Here is a 25,146-nt window from a genome sequence, read left to right as displayed (position 1 = left end):
ATTAAGATAAGGCAAAAACAAGAAGAAAAACAAACTAGGTCCACTTGAAAAGATAACTTTGATTCCCTGACCATATAAGAGTGGAGTTGAGATACTATCTTGAAGGGTACTTTTATGAGATAAGATAGAAAAAACATAATTACATATAACAAGGTTTAGTGGCCTTTCAACTATCATCACTTGTCACTTGAACGTGTAATCAATTCTATGCTCTTGAATCTCTTTTTGCTACTTAATGTACAATGGTTTTCAGGGGCAAAATTATCTTCTTATCTCCCCCCCATCTCTCTCATTTGCTTTCCCCACTTTCTCTCCCTACCTCTCCCTCCATCCCTATTGTAAACATTCAATGAGCTTGTTCGTAATGGAACCTCGTTATCTTCTTGATCCAAAGGTTTTGTTTCACTTGTATTCAGATCAGTGTATGTGAATGCATAGTTGACTTGAACTATACTTCTCTATTGATACCTTTGCTGGAGCATATTATTGTCCATGTAGAAACCAAATTCACTAAGAAATGTGTATTTGAAAGATGTAAAGGATCTGCTCCATCTCAATCTCCATCTCTATATCTATCTTCCTCTATCCCCTTACCTCTCCTCGTATTTCTCTTTTCCCCTGTATCTTTCTCATTATATCTATCTTTCTATCTCTCCCTATTTTTATCCTATCTATGTCTCCCCATATATCCACATTGCTTCCCCTAACCCTCTCTATCTTTAACTCTACATCTCTCTCACTCACACACACTCCATGCTTTCCCCTCCCTATCTTTATGTCTATCTCTATGTGTCCATGTTCTCTCTGTCTCTCTATCTCTCCCTCTCTCTTTATTACTTGTATATATCACATACATTATCTCTCACTCTTTACCCCTTTGTATATCCATCTCTCTACCTCTCTTTATATATTACTTCCTATATCTTAATCTCTCTCTCTATATTACTTCCTATGTCTTTATCTCTCCGTATCCCCTCTCTCATTGTCTCCCTCTTTTTATCTTTATTTGTCCCTCTCCCTCTTTCCCTCCTTCCATATCTCCCTCTATATATTTAACCCTATTTCACATCCCTTTATCTTTCCCAATTTATATCTCTCTATCTTTCATCCTTTTTATCCCTATCACTCCCTCTTCATACATCTCTCTCCTCTCTATTTCTTTCTCTCCCTCCCCACCTATTTAACATATATCTATCTCCATCTTTATCCCTCTCTCCATATCTCTCTCACTCATACACACACTTCTTCTTTCTCCCTCCCTCCCACTCTCTCTATCTATCTATATTTACCTCCATCTCTTTAGATCTCTCTCCCTATCACTCCTTATCACTCCCCATTTATGTATATCTCCATCTATTGATATAAATTCCTTCTATCCCTCTCTATCTATTGAACTATCTCCCCTTCCCCTCTCACTCTTATTCACTTATCTCCCTCTCTCTCATATTCTATATCTCTATCTATATTTCTTTCTAGATCTATGTCTTACTCATCTATATCTATTTCTATCCATATGTTTCTCCACCCCTATCTCCCTATCTCTCTATCTATATCTCTTTCTTCTTTCTCTCTTCCCTCTCTATCTCTCCTTTCTACCCTCTCTCCCTAGAATTATCCTACTGATAATAGATTCCAATTATCTTCCTATTTCAAAGATTTTAATAAATGTGACATATTGAGCAATACCCATTGCACACCAAAGTGCAATTGATAGTATAAAATCTATTAGATGTAAATGAGAGGACTCCTCTCAAAATAAACCTTAAACATCAGACTCAAACGAGCCAAACGCTTGCTTTCAAGAGTATCAAAACCATGGATTATTTATCGACTGCGGAATCATTTCTGAATGAAGTGAGGCAATATTTAAAGAAGTTGAGTCTGAAGGGCTTTCATGCTATGGAGTTTCTGCAGTTTTGTGGAAATGTTTAAAGCCATTAATTTCAGAATTGGAAGATTGAAGCCACTAAAAACCTCACAGAAGCCACTAAAAACCTCACAGAAGTATTTAAAGGTTAACAATTCTTGGCTTTTTGAAGGAGACAGATCATGGGTCCGCCAAAGCTTTTAAAGAACAAGCCCAAGAAAGGTATGTCATTTGCCTTCTATTTATTTTGCTCGGCATGTTCACATGAAAATATGTTGATCTCTTATTGATATAATTTGAATACGGGCAATGCAGGTGCAGTAGCAAAAGCAGGTGCAGGAGCAAAAGTAGTGATGGAATCAAACTTAACTGATACTGTTGCTTCATCGCACAAGAAATCTTTCATCAGCCGCTACAGATACGCCTGGCCAGCCTTGCTAGCTGTAAATCTCGTAGTAGGCGGTGAGTTTCTTGGCGTGTTCTTTTAATTCTTTTCTTAGAGGTTGTTTTTACATTCCGATTAAAATAAGGGACTAAACCTTGTTATTTGAATCGGTTATAAGCCGTGCGTTTCAAATCTTGGTTTTCATTAAATGTTTTCTTGTCCGATTTACTTTTCTTTTTAAGGAAGTGTGGACTAAGCTTGTTCAATTTGAAAAAAATAAACCAAAAAATCTCTAGTATATATTTGGTGAGGTTATGAGTGGAAGTTCATACAAGAATGGGACGGAGCGCATTTTTTAACTGCATTCTTATTTGCACATTTCCATCACGGGGTATTCTCTGGCCACATCCTTTGACTGCATTTAGCATGGGATAAACTTAGGCCACATTCTGAAGATTGCATTCGAGTATGTAGTATGCTTTGGTTATAGTTTTTTAACGCTGCCTTATAGAATAAGGTATGCTTTAGCTACATTCTTAATGGTGCTTTATACTTCATAGTATCGGGTATTTTTCGTCCACGTTGCAATATGGGTTATGCTCTGGCTTCACTTTTAAGGCCATCTTGTAGTATGTTGTACACCTCGACCACATTGTATCTGGTATGGGTCATGCTTCAACCGCATTCTTGAGGCCTGCTTCTTGTATGGGGTATGCTTTGGCTGCATTCTAGTATGGTTCATCCTTTGGCGACAATCTTAAGCCTGCACTCTAGCATAGCATATGTTTTGATCTCATTCTTAATATTTTAGTTGAAGGTTCTTAGAGTGTGTTCGTCATAAGAAAATCACGTTGTTTGTTTGCTCTAGATATGGAATGCCTTATTGTGATTAGAGAGGGATTTGGATCTGGAGTAACACCCTTCCTACAGCATCACAGTGCAACTTCAATTGAATTGCTAGATATTCTCAAGACAGCCGTAACATGAATTTTCAGTATATATATATGGTGAGTAATGCCTTCGTGTTTAGCTTTAACTTCTGGAAAATAGTACAAACATAAACTATACAAGTTAAGATTCTTGAGAAATCTGTGAAAATAGTAAACTCACAGTAATTACTTAACTTGCCCGTTCATTAAGGTCTGCCACTAAAGGTGAATATCTTTAATTTGTAAGTATTCTTCAACGCTGAAAAGAATGACAAGCATTCAAGACGACAAGAATTCTCCAACCCCAATAAAACTGACGAGTCTTGAATTCCTAATAAGATTGTTAAGCCAAGAATAGCATGCGAAGTTAGTGGAAGATTCAATGTGAAATTCAATAAATGTGTGTAATGTCCCTTTCTAGAACATTTCTGATTTTTGCCCTAATACTATAATTCCTATTTAAGATGAAAATTGCATTATATTTATAAATATAACTGTATAAAAATTGATGGAATTTTATTATAATAATCAACTTATAATTCTATCAATAATTTTGAAAAGAGAACTTGTCTTGGTTTTCGGCAATAATTCTCCTTCAAACTGTGATGATAATGGTGTTGTCAATTGTTATGAATTTTTCATAATATTCAGATTGCTAAGTCATGACATATTTCTAAAAATCAATCATACTTGAACTCTTTGGAAATGCTTTCAAATCTGCTGAAGTCTTTGACACACTTCTGAAAATCAATCATACTTGAACTTTTTGGAAATGCTTTCAAATCTTCTGAAGTCTTTGCTGAATTCTCTGCCGAGTCTTTGATTTCCATCATGCTGTTACCTATACCGTTCTATGCCATACCATCTCTTTCCTGAAAACCAATCATATTTTAACTCTTTGGAAATGCTTTCAAATCTGCTGAAGTCTTTGCTGAAGTCTCTGCTAAGTCTTTGATTTCCATCATGCTGTTACCTATACAGTTCTAACTTCTATGGCATTATCATGTCTTTCTGGTTCTTTCGTGAGCACAGTCATTGGACAAACTTATGCATGATTTCTTTCATTTGTTTCAAAGGGGTTGTAATGATTTCATCGATTGATAATGCACTTTGGGGCCTTAAATTATCATCTGTTTGATGGCTAGAAGAGGAGCCCGTTATTGATTATACTATACAAGGTGATGAAAGTAATTGAAAAACCACTATTGTGAATTGAAATATAGTTGGCTGCAGCTTTAAATCCTGGGTAGAAAACCTAGATCTGAAATTTGACGTATTAGTAGTTCTAGAATTTTGCTGATATTTACCTTATACTTTAAAATATAAACCAAACTAAAATAAAATATTTCTAAACCTTATGCTGTACGACAGAGAATGATACCATTAAATTGGAAAATCTGAAAAACTGCAAAAGCTTAACTCCAGAATTGATTTCTATAAAAATTTAGAAAGAGAGCAGAATGTTAATATTATTGTAAAATACATAGAAAAGGATTTATCTGAGAGGATTTGGTTTAAGGCTCAGACTGAAGTTAAGACAGTATGGACGCTCTCTTGGCCCTATAAAGCCTACAAACTTGTGCACAAGAACCTGCTTTGACAAATCATCGTCTACTCCACTCTTGAAGAGTCTATGTATAATCAATAATGTTTTCCTCACTTTAACTCTTCTGTCTTTTGCATGTGTTATAAATAGTTTACTTACAAAAAGTATCTCCAATAAACCAAAAAGCGAACAGACCCACAAGCCTGGGCTTCACTGATTAACAAAAGACAAAATTTCAAAAATAGATTTTTTTTTATCTATATAGATGTCTCGTGAGACCCACAAGGTATTTTGATCCATAAAGATCAGGAAGATGGAATAGAAATAGTCATTTGAACCCAGAAAGCAAGAGTATGAACATGGAAATTAACTTCAGAGACAAAATAGGTAGTTTTTGTACTCTAGTGAAATCTGGTTTGTGTAGGTGGCAAAATTGTAATCACTGCGGCAAATTTGTCATACACCACAGCAAAAACATATTTGCCTGGCTTTCTGAAGAAGCGAATTCATCACTGTCAGAGTAGTCTGTGAGATCTCGATTGAACAGGCAATTTCTCAACTTCCAGAATGGAAGAGGTGTCTCCTTGGGTCCGGAAAAACATGTCATCGTCTTTAGAAAAACTTAAATAGGGTTGGGAGTATGTCTTAAGGCATGAGAGGATTGTTTGAGTATTGTAGTGAGAAGGATTGGAAGTAAGTTTCAGATGTTCATAGTTCAGTGGATATGGGCAAAGGAGTAAAGCGCTACTACTGCTGCACCCTCTTGCTGTACTCCTCCTAGATTAATTCCATTTGGTAGTAGGGATTTGCCACTACCAAAAGTTGGTTTTTTGCCTCACAGGATACATTTCTGGTGTTGTGTGATACGGTTCCATTTCCATTTTTTAAAGCTATTTTTTCTGATTATACTCACAATATTCATACCTCTTAAAGTATCGCATATGTTTATGCAAATAGAAAGATAGAATTTGAATTGCGATTTTTGAAATACTCAAATTTCAAGGTTTTATGGAGCAAATTTGGTATTGGTGCAATTTGATCATTGTGGAATTGTGGAGTTTTAACTTTTTGTGCATATGATAGTAACAACAAGAGCACAAAAAGACCAAATGGAGGAGTTGAATGCAGAAGTGATTGTAGTGGTGAGTCAAATGAAGGGAATAACAAAAAACCAACAGTGGTTGGTCCAACAACAGGAGCATATGTCAAGGCAATGATCAAAAATGACATAAGAACAATCATCTTTTGGAGACTTGGTAAAATCCTTGCCAAGAAATTTTGTATTGGGTAAGAAGATGAAAAAAGTAGAAATGCAGAAGACATTCTGAAAGAACAATATGAAATTAAGAAGTAAAAAAGTTCAGGTCCATTTAAAGCAGAAATAAGAACTTTTGATGGATAAATAAATGCTGAGAAGTTAGATTCATGGATCAAGCAATTAGAAGTGTATTTTAGTGTTCATACAGTAGATGGGGCACAAAGAATTTCCTTTTTATGCCTCAAAATGGAACAGTACTTTTGTACGGTGGGTGCACAATAGTGTAAATTGTGTTTTAAAAAAAATCCTATAGTACACAGTTGGGATGAGTTCATATAATTAATTCATAGTAGTTTTCATCCATTTGTGATAAAACAAATTAGTAAATAAAATGGTTGTATTACAGACAACAAATTGGGCAAATTTCCCGTTCAAGGGATATCATATAGTAGGGAAGATAAGAGTCATGAGATAGATGTAGAACAAGATTGTTTGGTAGCTTCAAAATCTAGAAATAATAAATGGTAGCCTTGACAGTGCAAATTTATGCAGAAGCATCCAATGCCCCTATTTTGGGTTTGAAGCACCTAGTGTTTAAATATGTCTTTTTTGAGATTTTGGCTTGATTTTTAGTATGTTATTCCTAGTAGATAAATTTTGATACACACGGTTTCCTATAGATGAAGGTGGGAACTCTTGATGTTCAAGTTTTCAGAGCAATTGGAAAATGTTTGCATGGTCAAATTAAACATGGAAAAGGAGTCTGTCAATAGTTTTCAATGCAATTTTGTAAATGGCATTTGGGTACATTTTGAACACTTAAATCATATTGAAGGTTGTTGAATTATAAATTTGGGAAGTTTAATGGTTTAAATGTTTTGGAAGACGTTGTTTTAATTGTTGCTCGCTTATTTATCTATTTTTTTTCACCAATCTGGGGATGGCAATAATCCAATGCCAGGCAAGTGAGTAGTCATTTAATGCTTCATGTGCTCTAATTTGAATTTCCAATGCCCCCTATTTTGGGTGATGTTCAGTCCCAGGTGCCTGGAAGTTGCAGGAGTGGAGTGGTGTTCAGATTTGCAATTTTTGGGAAGAGTTACAGTTCTTTCCTGCCACTTGCAAGAGGTGTGGTTAGGAGATTTCCAATGCCCAAAATAAGGAGGGTAAAATAAATAAAATTGTATATTTTAAAAAACCTGTTGGATGCATAGGAAAGAGCAGGGACAGAGGAAGCTGAAAGTGGAGAAGTTGAAAATCATGAAGAAGAATACAAAAGAAAAGATTCTAGTCCCCAAGTTGTGTGATTTCAGTGGAAGGAAATGCTTGTAGATGGAGGTGTAATGCTGATTTGAAGGTGTTATGTTCAGATTTGCAATGGGCTTCCTAAAGTTGTGAATATGTTGGAGACAATATATAGTTTGAGGAAGCTAGTTTTGGATTTCATGTTTCCCGTAGCTTGTCGCAGATTGTAAAGATTCTGGGTTTGTTCCAATTCAATAAAAGTTGTTGGTTGTTCTGCAAGAAATTTGATATTTTTTTGTTTAATTTTATTAAAGTGTTGAAGTTGCTTGCAATAGATTTTAAAATGATTAAGAGTTGTTCTACAGCTGCAACAATTGACACCCATTGAGGGTTCTCAATTGTTGATCTGCAGCACAAATAAACGTTTTGATGGTACCTAGAAGGAAATTTAGGGGAAGCAGGTGCTGGTTTCATCCTTTGAGATATGCTACGCAATTTGAAATGCTATCTTGATGTTTGGGGAAAAGACAAATAATGGCACTCAATGGGAGGCCCTTTTGGGAGGATTGAAGGCAGTATATGTTGCAGGTTGTTGTAAGATAGAGGTGGAGGGTGACTCTTAAATTGTAATTGAGGCTGTTAACAAGAAATATTGCCCCAATTGGAATCTCAAAGCCTAATTATAGGGAGTCCTTTCTTTACTAGATAAACTCACATATATCAACTTTGTTCATGCATATAGAGAGCAAAATGTGGCCGTGAGTATAATTTTCACATTGCCTCTCTTGTTCATGATTCCTTTGGCTACAGTAGGACAAATAGTGGCTGTATGATTTTCTTGATGGCATTGGCAAGCAGTACTATTGGTATTTGGTATATGTTCTTTGTTCTTTGCTTTGGGGCTATTACTTTTTATTTTCGTGCGAGGACTAAGAGAATGGAGAGCTTTGCACATGATAGGGACCAAAGGCATGAGAGAATGTTTCAGACTATTGCCTCATTTTTTTTTTAAATTGCAGCTCGAAGGGTCTACTAAAGTGGTAAAAGCAGCATTAAGGGTTGATGTCTTGTGCAACAATGGTGCTAAATTTCAAGAGAGTGGTTAAAGACGTAGAGGTAAGAAATAGCCTTGTTGATTTGCTTCTTCCTTTTTGTTGAGACATGGACCAGCTAGGACTTGAACCTAGGACCTTCCATACACTGCTGGAGTGCTCTACCACTGAGCTACTGGCCCCTCTTGGACCAGTCCATCATCGGTCCGGGTGTGGCTTATTTCCAACACCAACACTCCCCCTTAAGCCACACCTCTCGTGTGCTTGGGGCTCCTAGCCTGGACCCGGCTCTGATACCATGTTGAGACATGGACTAGCTAGGACTCGAACCTAGGACCTTCCATACACTGCTGGAGTGCTCTACCATTGAGCTACTGGCCCCTCTTGGACCAGTCCATCGTCGGTCCGGGTGTGGCTTATTTCCAACACCAACACTTTCGATATCGAGGCAGAGGATAATATGGAGGAATTTATCTTGTCACCCTAGGCTAGGGGGAGGATGGAGAAATTGCTTGTTGGTATGATAATATTGACCATAGTCAGTTGAACTCGAGGGTTTTGGCAGTGATGGGGAGTGTGTATGTGGCATGTGCTTTGGATGCTTTTTGCAAGGACATTAGTATAGTCATAAAAAGATATGGTTGTGTCTCATCATCGGGGGGACATTGGAAGTGGTTAGTGAGTACCAATGCTTGTTTTGGACAGTAATAAGCTTGTAAGGGCTCTTAGGCATGTTGAGATATTGAAAGGAATTAAATTCCATGGTGTAGAGAAAGTGGTTGGTCCTCAAGTGCTTCTGGTGAAGTTGGTAAATGTTTGTGGTATGGTGGTCTTCACATGAGGTTTTAAACATTGAAAGACTTTTACTAAGTGTAGGAATGGTGAGATGGGGATAACAAAACATGATTAAGTGGTTTGTTCTTTGTGTTGGGTTTATGGCTGTTTTTGTTTGGTTGGTTGGAAGGCCTATGCATACTTTTCTTTTGTAGCCTATAGTTATATTGCCACTTTTAGCTTGCGTAGGGTTTTGTTATGATTGTACATGTATTTGTAGTGCTATACTTAGGATATTGTTTAGGTTGTAAAGCTAATGTATTTTTCTTCCCGTGCTTGCATTGGCTGTTGATGCTTTGCTTTATGTGTTTTTTCTATTGATCGTAGGAATGGCATGGACTTGGATGAGGAGGATGTGTTCACAAAGTATCTTAGAGGGATTGATTCTAACAATTGAAAGAGGGTGGTTACTTACAATCGAAATGACTTGGTTGAAGTATGTGACCAAGCTTACTGCATGGAGGAGAAGAAAAGGTATGAAGTTAGTCTTCCAAACAAAAGGCCAAGAATTATAAAGTTAACCAGAAAGTAAAGAAAGTTAACACTACTGTACAAAGGAAAAAGAGTAAGACAGATTCATTGTAAGATTGTGTGATGTCTCCACCCAAATTGTAAATCTCTAGAACCAAACAAGTAAAAGAAAGCTCTTTGTATTATCTTTATAGATGATACAAGACATGAACAGGCCATTACAAAGACAAGGAAAGAGCAGTGATTCATTGTGAATGAAGAGCAGCATGTAAGCCCTGAAAATAGTCTTATTCATTGCAGTGATGTGATTCTCTGTTGGTAGCAATATGATTTGCAAGATGAGCAATTGAAAAGAGATTATGAAGTTAGCAATGTATATGATAAAAAGCAGCGAACCATCATTACATCACTTGGATGGTGTCATTACATAATACGCTTGAGGAAGGCAGTGATCTATCATAGAACAGATATGATTAATACTTACACTAATACAAGTTGGTAATTAATAATCAGCAAAGGATTAAGGGTGCTACCTTGGATAATCCCTAACCAAGAAAGAAGACTATAAACAATGGTTAGTTAAATGATTAGCTACATGAAGAGGTGAGAATAGCTAGAGACGTGTTGGTTCGATGCAACTCATCATTACATATTAAGAGAAGTCCTTCATTTCTCCAAAGGGGTGGTGGGGGGAGGTTGTGGGGGGGTGGTTGAGGGCATTCAGATCGATTTATTCACCTTATAGACTTAAGTGCTCTAAGAGCCTTATAGCAGCCAAGTAGAGTGGAATTTATCCACCATTAGCAAGAAACAAGATTGCAGGTGCATATTGAATTATTCAGAGATGGCATCATCCCAATAACATTGTACAAGCAAAAAGAATACATAGCAGATACAGCGATACCTAACCTCAGATCAGCCCTCATATGAAGCCATTGTTTGAATCAGAATTGAATCATCACAAACAAAAGATTGACAAGATCAGGAACAGCGATGATAATATTCATTGCAGGCCAATTGGAATTATAATTCAATCAATTCATATAGGAACCACCAATATATCAGAATTCAGGAAAGCAGATCCACTCTTAATACATCAACGATCAGGCACATTGATCATATGGAAAGAAATGAATCATTAAGTGGAGAAATAAGGGAGAAGAAATCGCAGGTCTAATCCCAGCCATTGCAAAAAGAACAAGGAATCTGCCAACCATTATTAATATGGGTATGCTGTATCAGTCAATACATCTCTGCTGTCATATTAGTAATATATATTGAAAATGCATTACTCTATTTACAGCATTCCATTATATTCCTATCATAGCTTCTCAATGGGTATAATGTGCTTAGGAAAGACTGTACTTATCATGTTAGAATCAATCATACTTTATTGGGAAGTACTCATAATGAAATATGAATAATTTATCTAAGTTATGCATCAGTTATTATAAATATAAAATATGCTTCTTTAGATAATATTCAGATATGTTTGCATCATTAGTAATACACCCTTGTGGAGGTAGGGTATGGAATGTAATGAGGGGGTAACGAGGGGCTCGTAAATAGGCCATTCTAGGACGACCAAAGTGGCATCTAGAGCTTGGATGGCCCTTACATGAAGGAGTTAAGGAACCCGGTCACATTCTCTACCCATTCCCTGCAAGACATAATGACATGGGAGAAGCGAACTTGATAGGCAAGCAAGTGTGAGCCGCCAAGTGAAGCAAGAAGGTTGTAGAAGGCAACCTCTCTTGGGCTTGGTGTAGATTTGGCTCCAAGCAAACCTTCATGTCTCTTTCTCTCCAACTCTTATGTATTATAATTTTAGTGCTTTGTCTAACCCTAACAATAAGATGAATATGTATATGTATTTGTTCTTATGCTTTATGTGCAGGATCTACATGCAGGGGTTCAATTTGTTAGCAAGTTGTTGATTAGTATGTTGAAACCCTAACCCCAATTTGTGTAATTCATGTTTTTAGGTGAAAGTGCAATTTGGGAAGGAGACGTTACAATTGTTGATCAGGTTGAAAGCATTGAAATATTGAGAGGGGGTTGGGGGGGGGTGAATCAATTTTCCCACAGATCTAAAAATTTTCTTCACAACTAAAACTCTCTAGAGAAATATCAAACAAATTTGACTAATGTAAAACAGTTAATGCAGAATAAACACAAAGAACACAACCACAAGATAAACAACGGATTTTATACGTGGAAAACCCAAATAGGAAAAACCATGGAGAGTGTTAACTCTCAGGAAAATATAACTAGTTATATTTGTGTTTACAAAAAGGGGTGGCTCACTGCCAGATTACAAAAGCGGCTCATTACCGGACTGCTCACTGCAGACACACAAGAAAAAATGGCTAATTGCTGGAATGCTCATTGCAATTGAAAAGGTTGAACTGAAAGGGATTGCATCTCCAAATGCATGGGATCGGTTCTAAAGTTAAGCTCAGATTACAAATATCAAACTCCACAGTAGATCCGATTAGAGATCTCTGTACAACTATCCTGTAGTAGGTCCGGTAAAGGACTTTTGCACCACTGCAACACTGTCTGCCTTTGTTGTCCACAACTCACACTTCACGCACTGCTATCTTCGCTGCTAACTCTCTTTCACACATCTCACACCTTCATTCCCTTTGTGTAGTCATCATGCTACTATATATATATATATATACCGAAGTACACATAAAAAATAGTGTGTCGACTATCCCCAACACGTTATCAATATGTTCATGTTGGCCTTCGCAAGACTTCTACACGCTTCCTTTACATACTTCAATTGCCAATGCATATACTGAGATTATCGGAATGGGGTAGGGTCATCTGGACCCAAGAATACTGACCCACTGTTACAAGATCAAGCTCAATATCTCCAAAATGTAGACTCCACATGTACCAAGAGGAGCGCAACACAAAGCTCAAAGAGATGCTACTGATATTGACCAAAACAGCTAATACTGGGATTCATAACTGATATCGAGTTCAAAGAGAACACAAAGTGCACTCAAAAAATCTGGAACAAGAATCATCCAGAGATATCCACAACACATATAATATCTGATAGCAACATCTGAACTGCACATACTGACTGTGTACAACTTGCATACCAGATCCACAACATCCACAATGTCTAGACTAATATCCAGACCACATACACTGTCCGGTTCAAACCGGATAGCTGGTTTGACATCAATGACAACAATATTCACACAAGTCTAACAACAATTGGTATCAGAGCATAATCCTGCCATCTTGCGAGACAAACTATGTAACCGCTATACAACTAGGGTTAACTATTCACCCCCTTGCAATTAAATCAAAGATCAACAAACAATTACCATTCAGAGATCAATCATGCGTCATAGTCAAAAATCTCAAAATAAAAAACAAACGACCATTTATTGACAACACAGAAAAATGTTAGATTTTAGTAATCAGATTTGCAATTGCTTAACATATAGGTGCAGAAGTAGATAATGTACAGTAACAGAAATAAAGCACATAAATAGAGATGCACACAACACAAGACTACCCTGGGAAAACCTCCCCCTTGGAGGAAAAACCCAGCAACAACAGATCTTCAGATCTGATTATAATAGACAAAAATTATAGTTACAAGTCTGACCCAGCTAAGGCACAATAGCAGCAAATGACAATAGATAGAAACTGACTTATCTCAGCCCTTCGGATGCAAGGAAATCACAAGACAATGAATTCGTTTTCCTTTGATGATGGTTCACTATGCTTCTATGATGATATGTTGCGCTGCCCATCAATGATGTTCACTGTCTTCATACAATAGATGCACAGCAGATGGATTTCACCCAGCAGATGTAATTCGCACCATACAATGACAATTCGCTGACTCCTAATTGAGTTTGCAGACCTTCAAGGATAATTTGCACATCTGGAGATTTCGCACCTAGAGCAGATCTGAATCGCACTTTTGGAGCAGAGGTATTTTGTGAACTTGCTTGAATAGTTTCCTTCCAAAATGAATCTGTATTTATACAAGGTAGAGGGAATGCATATAGGGTCAGCCCAATACATTTTGGTGCCTAAACTCACTTTAATTCACATGCCACATAATGAGGATGGGTCCACACGTTTGGTAAATAGGTCCATGCGTTTTGAACATTATATGTTAGGAATATAAGGGAAGTAGGGCCCAGCCCTATAATGATCCGAACAACATTGGAATAGGGCCCAGCCCTATTTGTTTTACATATTAGATTGAGATAGGGCCCAACCCTATTTAATCCTAATGGATTCGAATGTTGCCTTTGGCAATTCGAATCCATTATAAATATTTTCCAAACTAGTTACAAAACAACAAAAAACACATCATAGTCTCAGGTTTTTACTAAAACGTAGAAATTACTTGTACATAAATCGCAAAAGATTGTTAAAGAATCAAGCATTTCTTCATCGCTTTCATGACTTCTTAAATGGTGTCAACAACTTTGCAACAGAACAACTAAAGATTAGCAATGTTTGAGCTATGAACAGCCCTGTCACAATCTTTTAATTTAGCATTCCGTCCATAAATGTAAATATATTAAATAAATATGCATCGGCCATATTGTGCTTCTTGCCTTAAGTGTATACTTTATGCTTTAAGTGTATTCACATGCCTTAGGTATATTTCTCTCAAATGTATGTATATGTACCTCATAGTTTGCGGATATTTATGTGTTTGCTATATGTTTGATGTGTCTTCAGCATGATTGCTCCATTTTATGTTTTATACCTGTACTTTCCTCGTGCGTGCTTTGTATTATATGTATGTAATGTGATTGCTCCATGCATGCTTCACATCATGATCGATGTGCTTTCAACGTGTTTATTTCGTGTGCATTCTATATGACTCTCTCAAATGCTTCATAAGCTAAGCTTAATTACTTCAGGACTAATGTTTTCAGAGTGTGGACTCCATGTGCATTCTCTAACTGCCTATATGCCTTTTGATTCACATGCGATTGCTTCTTGTCTAAAGCAGCTACAACATGTCAGCACGTATGTGTGTGTTATACCTAAGTGTCTTTCTCGTAACTTGAGTGAATTCACGTGTATGCTTCATACTTTATGTGCTTCATAACTTAAGTGAAATCACGCTTTGTGCATTCATATATATACTTTATGCGTTACATATATATATACGTGTATGCTCCATACTTTATGTGCTTCATAACTTAAGTGAAATCACGCTTTGTGCATTCATATATATACTTCATGTGTGCTTAATTACTTCAGGACTAATGTTTTCAGAGTGTGGACTCCATGTGCATTCTCTAAATGCCTATATGCCTTTTGATTCACATGCAATTGCTTCTTGTCTAAAGCAGCTACAACATGTCAGCACGTGTGTGTGTGTTATACCTAAGTGTCTTTCTCGTAACTTAAGTGAATTCACGTGTATGCTCCATACTTTATGTGCTTCATAACTTAAGTGAAATCACGCTTTGTGCATTCATATATATACTTCATGCGTTACATATATTCATGTGTATGATTCGTGCCTTAAGTGTATTCATGTGTATACTTCATATGTCTTGATGTATTCATAAGTATGATTCATGCCTTATGTGTATTCATGTACTTTACACCCCATGAGTATTCGGGTGCGTACTTCATACTCTACATGCATTTAGGTGTATGACTCATATTACGTATTTGATTACTTATGGACAAGGTTACTAGGAGACGGGGGTACTTGGGAACTCCGAAGACTGGTACCGGTATTGGTACGACAAATTGTCAAAAATAGGAGACGGGGGGTACTTGGAGATGCCAATTTTTTTAAAATATAATTTAATAATTTCCAAAATATATCATGATAGAGAACTTTGAAAACAAGAACAGTGGTAAAGTTTAACATTAACTTTAAAATTGAACAAAAATTGAAATTAAAACTGCTTATATTGCTGATATTATAGCCAGTCTAAATTGTTTAGTGGAAGTAAGGTAATATAGATGTTGAGCACACTCAATATTGTTAGCTAAATAGTAAAGGCAATTTCTCTTTAGACTATTACAATGATAAGAAACCAATCCTGTCAAAAAGTCTACAATGTCAATAGTATTAGAATATTTAATTATATTTTAGTCACCTATATTTAGTTCCTTGTTTAATGGTCATTTAGTTTTTTAGTTAATTAGCTTTTAAGCTTTATTTAGCATTTAGCTTTTTCTTTTTAGTTAATTAGCTTTTAAGCTTTATTTAGCGTTTAGCTTTTTAGTAGTTCACTTTAAACGACTTGTTCTTAATTTAGAACGTCGTCCTTGTAATCTCTTTATATACGCTTGTATAATGTTGAATAGATTATCCGATTATTGAATCATTCATTCAATTTATTTTTCATGGTATCAGAGCGGGTCAATGGGATTCTTTAAAGTTTGGCGAATTATTTAATAAAAATTCATGCCCTTCTTTCTAGAATATTTTCCAAATTTTGTTTTATTGTTTTTTAATAAAAAAACAATTTTGCTTTTTAGAAGGCTTTTTGAGGGTTTTTGGTTCGTGGGCGAATTCCTTAACTGGGCAGCAATTTATGTTTTTTTTAGCGTTCTGGAGATTTTTGGGCCTGCAACCTGGAGTTTTTTTTGCAGATTGAAAATTTTCCTAGGGTTTCTGCAATTTTTGACTAGGGTTTTGACCCTTCAGTTCAAGTCGAAATTTTATTTTGCTTGCAGATTCTTGGTGAGTTTTTCGAGACTTCAACTTGGTCTCAGATTTTTCTGGGTGCCTCGTTTTCCGCACCTCAAATTTTGTGCCAGCAAATTTGCCTTGGAATTTAAAAACAGTTCACAATTTGTGCTATTCCTGTGAACGTTGGGATTTTTGCTTTTTTTTGGGCACCATTTATGCTGTTTTAAGTGTGCAGAAAATTTTAATTTTTGGGTTTCTTCCAAACCTTGGAATTCGTGCCAGAATTCTTTTCCAGGGTTTCAGTTTTTTCAGCGGCTTCTATTCTGATTTTTGAATCAGATTCTTTTGTCTCATGCTTTCACTAGGTTGACCTCGTTCAACCTCCATTTTTGTGATGGCATCTTTGACCAACATCATGTTGGAACACAGTCAGAAGTTCAACAGCTACCACAACACCTAGAAACAGTGCATGTTCACGATATCTGAATATCGTTGCCTTGATCAGATTGATTTAGGCCAGACCTCGTCTTACAGGTCCCAGGGTTTTCATGATTTTTTCCTGAAAAATTGTCTGTCGGTTTTCTGATTTTTTCCACAAAAAATCATGGGAGGGTTTTCACGATTTTTCCCTCAAAAATTGTTCATGGGGTTTATAATTTTTCCTTAAAAATTATTTCATCTGTAATCCGCGATATTCGCGTAAGATTTTATTTATCTGGGTTTTACCCTTTTTTTCCACAAAAATGATGATTTGTAACCTCAGATTTCTTGGTTTTTTGATTTTCTCCTCAAAATCGTAAATTCTCTTTTCGAGGGTTCCTATTTCAGGGTTTGACGGTTTTTTCCTCAAAATCATGCTTGGTTGCAGTTAGTTTGGGTCGCACCTGCCAGGGCGAACATCTACAACTGTGGTATCTTGCAGTCAGTTTTGGAGTTGATACTCTTCTGCAAAAGGGTTTGCCGATTTTCCTCAAAATCATGGTTTTAGTTTTCAGTTTGGTTACCCAACGTTAGGTTGAATGGATTCTGGTATTCTTGGTCATTAACACTTTTCAGATCCAGGGAGGGTCTCCACTGCAATAGAGTGTTCCTTTCATTTGTGATCAAAAGACTTGCAGTGTCTTTTGTAGGGTAGTTAGTAGATAGAATGACCATTAAGGGAGGGTATTAGAATATTTAATTATATTTTAGTCACCTATATTTAGTTCCTTGTTTAATGGTCATTTAGTTTTTTAGTTAATTAGCTTTTAAGCTTTATTTAGCATTTAGCTTTTCTTTTTAGTTAATTAGCTTTTAAGCTTTATTTAGCATTTAGCTTTTTAGTAGTTCACTTTAAATGACTTGTTCTTAATTTAGAACGTCGTCCTTGTAATCTCTTTATATACGCTTGTATATTGTTGAATAGATTATCCGATTATTGAATCATTCATTCAATTTATTTTTCAAATAGATCCGACCACTATAACTTTGCATCGATTTTTGTCTTCTTGTAAAACATTTTCCTTATTAGTCATTTCCCTACGACTTTGCTTTGTTACAAGCTTATCTTATTTATTTGCTTTATTTTTTGTGCCTTTTTACTGCATTTTGCTCTAAGTTTTCTAGGAGGAGACGTCAATTTTTGGTTGGGAGACTTTGGAGACGGCAGCCAAAAGCATCCAATGCGTTAAGAAATTTCCAGAGATATCTCCAGTATTGGTACGTGTCTCCTGGGGTAGGAGACGGGTCTCCTGGTAACTATGCTTATGGATGTATGTGCCCTTGATGTTTGATGTGCGTCTAAACAAGTTTATCTCATGAGTGTTTTATGAGTATTTAAAATGTTTCAAAAGCTGTATCCTTGCATTCACATCAAATAGGGGTGCATGTTTTAGAAGACACTTCTGTCCCCAAATAAAATGTAATTTCCCCTAATGGGACCCTCTTATATTCTGATTCATTAATCTCTGCCGTGTATGCTTCTTCCTTTCTTTTCCATAATCCCCATGCATAGCACCAAGGGCAAGGATGCTAATGTTTGTAACTTAATAACAGTGCTGATCTGATTTGATCGATGGCCTTCCCTTTATATCTCAATGTGAGGGAGAGGTCACACCACTTCATCATGTATGCCCTTTGGCAAGAGACACCCTTTCCACCATTAGCACCCTTTGAAAGAGTGCAACTTTTCATTATTTCTGCCCTTTGAAAGGGACACAACCCTTCATAATCGGATCTGCACCTCTTATTTAAATTAGATCTACACTTCTGATTTCCAAATTATCTCCATCTCAAATGAGTTTCTCTTCTCCCTGTTATATCTCATTGTTGAGGGAGTCACAACTTTTCCTTCCATGTCTTTTGACCATTTATTAACTTAATGTAATTTAATTAATTATATTTAATTATATTCTTTTATATTTTGATTTAAGTTTTAATATTTTAATTTTATTATTATTTATTATTAAATTATATTTCAAAGTGGGGGCATTACATAAAATAGGAAATTCTTGTTAATTTTAGTGATCAGATTAACATTAAACATAGAGACAAAATACACACACATAACACACATATACCCTGGGAAAACCTCCCTCTTGGAGAGAAAACCTCCCTCTTGGAGGAAAAACCCAACAACAATGTTAAGATCTTATTTATTAATATCAGCAATTGATCAAATACAATTCGCCCTTCTAGGGCAAAGGCAAAATTGACTTATCTGACTTGTAACTTCTGATCTGAACTTGGAATATCCTTCAATCACCAGTAGGGCAGATTCTAGGGTAGATTCAGTAGATGAAGTACACTCAAAACTTGATACTATGAGTAGAGATGATGTTACCAGAGACTCAGATGAAGATTGCAGGCCTCCAAGGTGTGATCGCTGGTCTTTAATGTGTATTCGCTGATGTCCAAAACAAGTTCGTTGATGCCTAAGGCAAGTTCGCTGATATTGCAGAGATATTCACCGATGAAGAGATGATTGCTTGAGTGATTGTGACAAGGCATCACTATGCCTTGTATTTATACATGGTTACATTACCTTATAGGCTAGGTCGGCTAAATACACTTGCTGCCAAAAATACAAATAATGATTTATTTTTTGCAAGTTACATGTTGTTTGCTCAACCGCTCAATTTGGGTCCTGCCTTAAACCACGTTACACATTGATTATACGCCCAAATAGGGCCAACCTCATATGATTTACAAGTTACAAATGGGTCCAGCTTATACGCCGAATTTCTAAGGCCAATGGCCACTTAGAAATTCAAAAGCTAGGTCGGCCCAATCAAGGGATGCGACCTAGCTATATTTCAACACTCCCTCTTAGCTAGGGAGGATCCCTTGAATAATCAAGCCACATTGTGACTATCACCATGGCACTCCTAGAGGGTGATCTAAATACTTCATGGACTCTTTCCATGATATTCATCATGCATACCTGCAAAGGATGGATCCACCTTGCATTGCCCGCAAAGGGTGGAAGAGGTCTATCACCTCAAATCTTCTCCCAGAGAAGAATACAACACCACCTTGCATTGCCCGCAGAGGGTGGTTCTACCTTGCATTGCCTGTAGAGGGTGGTTCTACCATGCATTGCCCGCAGAGGGTGGTTCCACCTTGCATTGCTCGCAGAGGGTGGAAGATAGAACTTAGTTTATCGTGGAAGCTGAGACTCCCTCTCAGCCATAGCTATGTTCTCTACAACTCCAACTTTTTTTTTTTTTAAATTAATTTCCTAATCTAATTGTCCAGAGAGTCTTCGGCTTGGGTCTCGTGCCTCTGGGATTGCCCTTCATCCTTCTCGGTTTGCCTCGCCCGAGAGTCTCTTGCTTTGGTCTTGTGCCTTTTGAGTCGCCTGCCCGACCTCTCGAGCTTCCTTTCATCCTCTCGGGTCCCCCTTCGGACTCTCGGGTCCCCTACGCGCTTCTCGTGGTAGGGTTTCAATTTGGACCTGTTGATGGCAAGTCTATTTTCAATGGCCATCCGAAGACCTGGAACCATAAATTCTACAGGGACCACGGTCTCCTTCCCGTACACAAGAAGAAGAAGAAGAATACAGATTTTGAAGGTTGCGGCCTTCCACGCAGGGTTCCAATTGTTGCCGACACGAATGATCTTGGGATTATCTACGTCACCGAGGCTTGTCTCCTTCAATTTTACTTCTTGATACTTGATGGGTTCTTCCTTCGGGAACTGGTGTGCGGTGGTGTCACTCACACGACCATCTCCCTTCCAATATTCTTTGTATTCCGGCAGGTACACCTCCTTTGTTACTTGCTCTGGTTCCTCTACTTCGAGCCTATAGCTCTGGAACATTTCGTAATCCTCCATCTGCTAATGGAAGAGCTCGTTCAATGACCCCGTCTCATCCTCGGAGCGCTCTCCTAGTTTGAGAATCCCTTCGTCGTTGGGCTCCATGCAGCTCTGTCCTTCGTCCCTCCGGTCGCCTTCTCCTTCATCCTCTGATTCCGAAGATGATACTAGTTCCTCACTAACCAACTGCGTCCCAAGGTCTATGATAAACTTCCTTCCTCCATTTTCCATAGACAGAGTGTTCTTCTTCCAGTTGTGGGTGGCCTTGGCTGCCACCAGCCACCCTCTCCCTAAGATCGCATCATACCCTTTTTTCTTTAGTGGGATTACCACGAAGTCCAGTATGAAGGGTTGTGTCCCGATGGTAACTTGTTGGCCCATCAGTGTCCCGATGGGTTTGATTCCATGCTGATTTGCTTCCAGCAAATTGAATGTAGATGGCCACAACGTCGGCTTCCCCAGCTTCCACCAGGGTTCTTCTGGAAGAACATTCACTCCCGATCCACCATCGATGATGGTATCGGTTAGAATGGTGCCAAGGATACCCATCTCCACAATGGTCGGGTTCCTTCCAGTGTTAACTGCCAGTAGCTTGGGGTCTATTGCAGACCCCCCAAGAACATCTGTGCGGTAGTTGGTATTGGTGTGTGGTTGGGAGAGATTATTCAGCAACGTCGTTCGTAATCGAGGCATCGTCTAGAGGAGATCGTGTACCTTCACAGGCACCTCCAGTTTTAAAATTTGATTTGGTATAGCCTCCTTCGCCTCCGGTCGGCTGGAAGTACTCGGCGTACCCTTCGCCTTTGCCCTCTCTGGTATCTCTTTCTCAATTTCTTCTCGTGCTTCCCGTACTCTTCGCTTCTCCGTCTCCGGGTCTGGGCACGGGTTACGGCCCACACTTCCACTTCTTTGGTTTCCTTAGTATTGAGCAAGTTGACTCCGGACTTCGGGCAAGGGGCGTCTTCGTGGTCTCTCGGTCCGCACCATTTGCACAAATATTGTGTGGCCTCTTCCTTCGAGTAGTCTCAAGCGAAGTGCCCTTGCTGGCTGCACGCTCTGCATTGTATCATTGGTCGGCCTTTGGAGTCGTATTGGATCCGGCTCCTTGTATTGTTATTGTTGTTTCGTCCTCCCCACCGGTTATCTCGGTAGCCTCCCGATATTGCATTGTTGTTCGCCTGGGAGCTGCCGGTACCGCCCGATGTAGTTGGTTGTTATTGCGTAAGCAATACTTGTTGGTTTCATGTTTTCATGTTGTAGGGTAATTCCTTGGTGGCTGGCATATATCACAATAGGCCTTCTTTGGGCAGGAGCCTTTTGTGTGGCTGTTCGTCTTACATTTCGTGCACCAAAGCCCCCCTCCGTCGGTCTTGCTCGGACCTCCCTTCATAACCTTCAACTCTTTCATCATCCTCAGCATGTCCTTCTGCAGGGCTTGCACCTTTTTGTCGGACTCGCCATCGTTGCTGCTTCCCTCAGAAGAGTCATCATCCTCGGACGAGATATCCTTCTTTTTCTTCTTGGATGTCTTGGTCTCGCTCTCTAGATCCATCGCTCTATTATATGCATCTTCGTACGAGGTTGGTGGAACAATTTGCATCTTCTTTCAGAGGGAGTGTTACAGTCCCTCCATGAATCATCTCTTTTTCAACCCATCCGCTGGTTGACTCTCCATTTTCCCCAACAGTTCCTTGAGCCGCCAACTATAGGCTCGAACCGTCTCGTTCTTGTTCTGCTTTGTGCCATAGATTTCGGCTACTATTTCATTGTTGTCTTTGAGGAGGCGAAACTCTATCTCGAACTCCTTCTTTAGGTTGGGCAATGTGTTGACTTTGGCCTTATCCGTATCGGAGTACCAGTCGATGGCCACTCCCCTTAAGGTTGCTGGAAATTGTGTTACCCATTCGTCCTGGTCGGTAACACCGTTCGCTGACCATATGGTTTCGCAAGTGTGGCAATTGCGGACGGGATCTTCCTTCCTGTCGCCGTTGAACTTTGACAGCTTCTGTTTACTGGCCATTGATGGGGGTCGTGTCGCCTGTCGTGCACCTGCACCACTCCCACCCACGCCGGTGGTGTTTGTTGTTTGAGTGACTAGGGGTACGGTGGTTTGTACCCGCGTGCTTGGTGTGATGGGTTCGAAGAGGGGGTCTTGCTTGCCGTGTGCCTGTGCCTCCTCCGCACCTACAGTCGTATGGTTGCCCTCCCCTCCGTTCTCACCCTCGTCGTCTGTTTGCTCCCTTCGGTGGTCCTTCGTGCGTGGTGTAAGGGATAAATTCCTGAACTGATCTCGGGTCTCTTCGACTAGATTTCTTCGTAGCCTTGTTTCCTCCAAAAATTCTTCGTAGCTTCTCACCCTACGGTGTTCTGGCGACACGTAGAAATCTCCTTCGGCTTCTGCTCTTGCATCCTTTGTGACACCTCCTTGGTTCCCTTCGGCACCTCGTCCTTCGGCAAGTTGCCTTAGCCTCCGTCTACGTTCTACTTGTTCCAGAATCAGGGCTCTCTGTGCGGCCTCCCACTCCTCACTTTGTGCTTTCTTATTTCTATCCTTATTTAATAAGTTGTGCACTAATTCTCGTACATCTTCATAAATAGCAACAACACATAAAAAATAGAACACTTCTTTATTAATTCATCTCGTTGGATATAATTTATGTCAATAGTACGGCACCATTATTATAGTATAGAATGTTCTTTATTCCTCTTGGAGGTTTAGGGTTCAGTTTCCCCTTTGCCTCTCGCCATCACGCTTCGCTTCCCAGCGACGATTGTTTTCTTCGTACCGTCGAAGGACCTGTTGGCGTCGCTCCTCACGGGCAATCTCCTCCAGGCGGGTTCGCTGTGCCAGTGATGCCTATGCAAGCCATCGAGGGAGGTGGTTCATCAACCGATTCACTGTGGGGCTAACTTCCAGTGCGGTCTACACGACACTTGTTGGGACTTCAGCCTCCGTGGCCTCTCTTCAGACGTAGGTCTCGATGGTCGCTTGAAGTAGGATTGAGAATTCCCTCGATGCAGTGTCTTCTTCGTCGTAGAGCTCCGTTTGTGTGTTGTCAGCCTCTGGGTTAATCTCACCAACGGGTAGGCCCATTGTGTCCGTATGCCATCCGCTCCTTCCTTTCCCGAGTATGTCTAGGCAACAGCGCCAGATGTTTACTCCGTGGGGTGTGGTATTAATATTGCATATCAACAGTTAGATAATAACCATAGGATAGAATAGTAACCAGGAGCTCAGAGCAATTCTTCCATTAATGCCAAAATTTCTAGTACAATAATCATTCCTGCAACGAACAACTACCCTCGACGACACTAACATACTTAACCAACGTAGCTTAGCAAGTAGTACAAAGCCCATTTTACGACCAATAAAGCTTATCTCTGAAGTATTCAAACTTCACTCGAGTAAGAGGCTTGGTGAGAACATTTGCTATTTGCTCAACAGTGCTGATGTATTTTAGCTGAATGGCACCTCTCTGTACCATGTCTCTAACATAGTGATAATGAGTCTCCACATGTTTTGATCTATCATGAAACACAGGATTGATAAACATCTTTATACAACTCTGGTTATCACAATGAATGACTGTGGGTTCCCAAGGTTGTCCAAACAACCCAGCAAGAAGCTTGCGAAGCCACACTGCCTCCCTTGAAGCCACACTTGACGCAATTTATTCTGCTTCAGGAGTACTCAATGCAATTGAGGACTGTTTTCTGCGACCCCAAGAAATCACGACAGATCTCAAACTGAAACATACTCCTGAAGTTCTCTTTCTGTCAGTGACATTCCTTGCCCAATTAGAGTCAAAATAACCTTCCAAGGTGATGACAGTGTTAAGGGAGTACTTCAAGCCATAGCCAATTGTGCCACACAAATATCTCAAGATATGCTTGGCTGCAACAAGATGAACATGCTTAGGTTTGTTCATGAACTAGCTGAGAGCACTAACTGCATAACAGATGTCTGGTCTAGTGTTAATTAGATACATCAAGGATCCAATCATCTACCTGTACTCAGTTGGATCTACAAAATCAGAATTAGCATCAGATATACTTAACTTCGTCAAGTTCGTTTCCATAGGAGTAAACATGGGTTTGCAATCTAACATTCCAAATCTTTTCAAGATATCAATAATATATTTTCCTTGACTTAGAATGATTTCGTTAGGTCTTTGCCATACTTCTAGTCCTAGAAAGTAATGCATTAGGTCTAAATCTTTCATTTTCAAATTCTGAAGCTAATTGTTTCTTGCATCTAATGATGAGAGTCAAGACTATCTTCACCAGTTAGAAATAAATTATCCACATATAAAACCAAAACTAGCATTTCACCATCAAACACTTTGAAGTAAAGGTTAGGATTAGCATCATTCTTACAAAATCCTAAGCTTACCAAATATTTGTAGCTTACCAAATATTTGTCAATTCTTTCATACCAAGGACGAGGGGCCTGCTTAAGGCCATATAGTGCTTTCTTCATTCTGCAAACATGAGATTCTTTTTCATAAATCTCATAACTTTTCGGTTGTTCAATATAGACTTCTTCCTCAATGACACCATTTAAGAATGCAGTCTTTACATCCATTTGATGTAACTTCCAAC

General features: G+C 38.7%; 1 protein-coding gene across 2 annotated transcripts in view; it reads left to right on the top strand.

Moving 5' to 3' along the window:
• Positions 1–1,670: 1,670 nt before the first annotated feature.
• Positions 1,671–25,146, top strand: part of LOC131027600 (uncharacterized) — a 41,388-nt gene continuing 17,912 nt past the window's right edge. The window contains exons 1-3 of one of the 2 annotated variants that reach the window (XM_057957673.2): positions 1,671–2,089; positions 2,183–2,329; positions 9,444–9,590. In XM_057957673.2, coding sequence (XP_057813656.2) covers positions 2,050–2,089; positions 2,183–2,329; positions 9,444–9,590 — 334 coding nt within the window. In that variant the 5' untranslated portion in view covers positions 1,671–2,049. The remainder of the gene's footprint in view (positions 2,090–2,182; positions 2,330–9,443; positions 9,591–25,146) is intronic. The other variant, XM_057957680.2, reaches the window with a different exon arrangement.

Source organism: Cryptomeria japonica, chromosome 1, assembly GCF_030272615.1.
Source record: "Cryptomeria japonica chromosome 1, Sugi_1.0, whole genome shotgun sequence".
NCBI lineage: Eukaryota > Viridiplantae > Streptophyta > Pinopsida > Cupressales > Cupressaceae > Cryptomeria > Cryptomeria japonica.
Note: the sequence above shows the minus strand (reverse complement) of the source record. Positions and strands in the feature narration are given on the sequence as shown.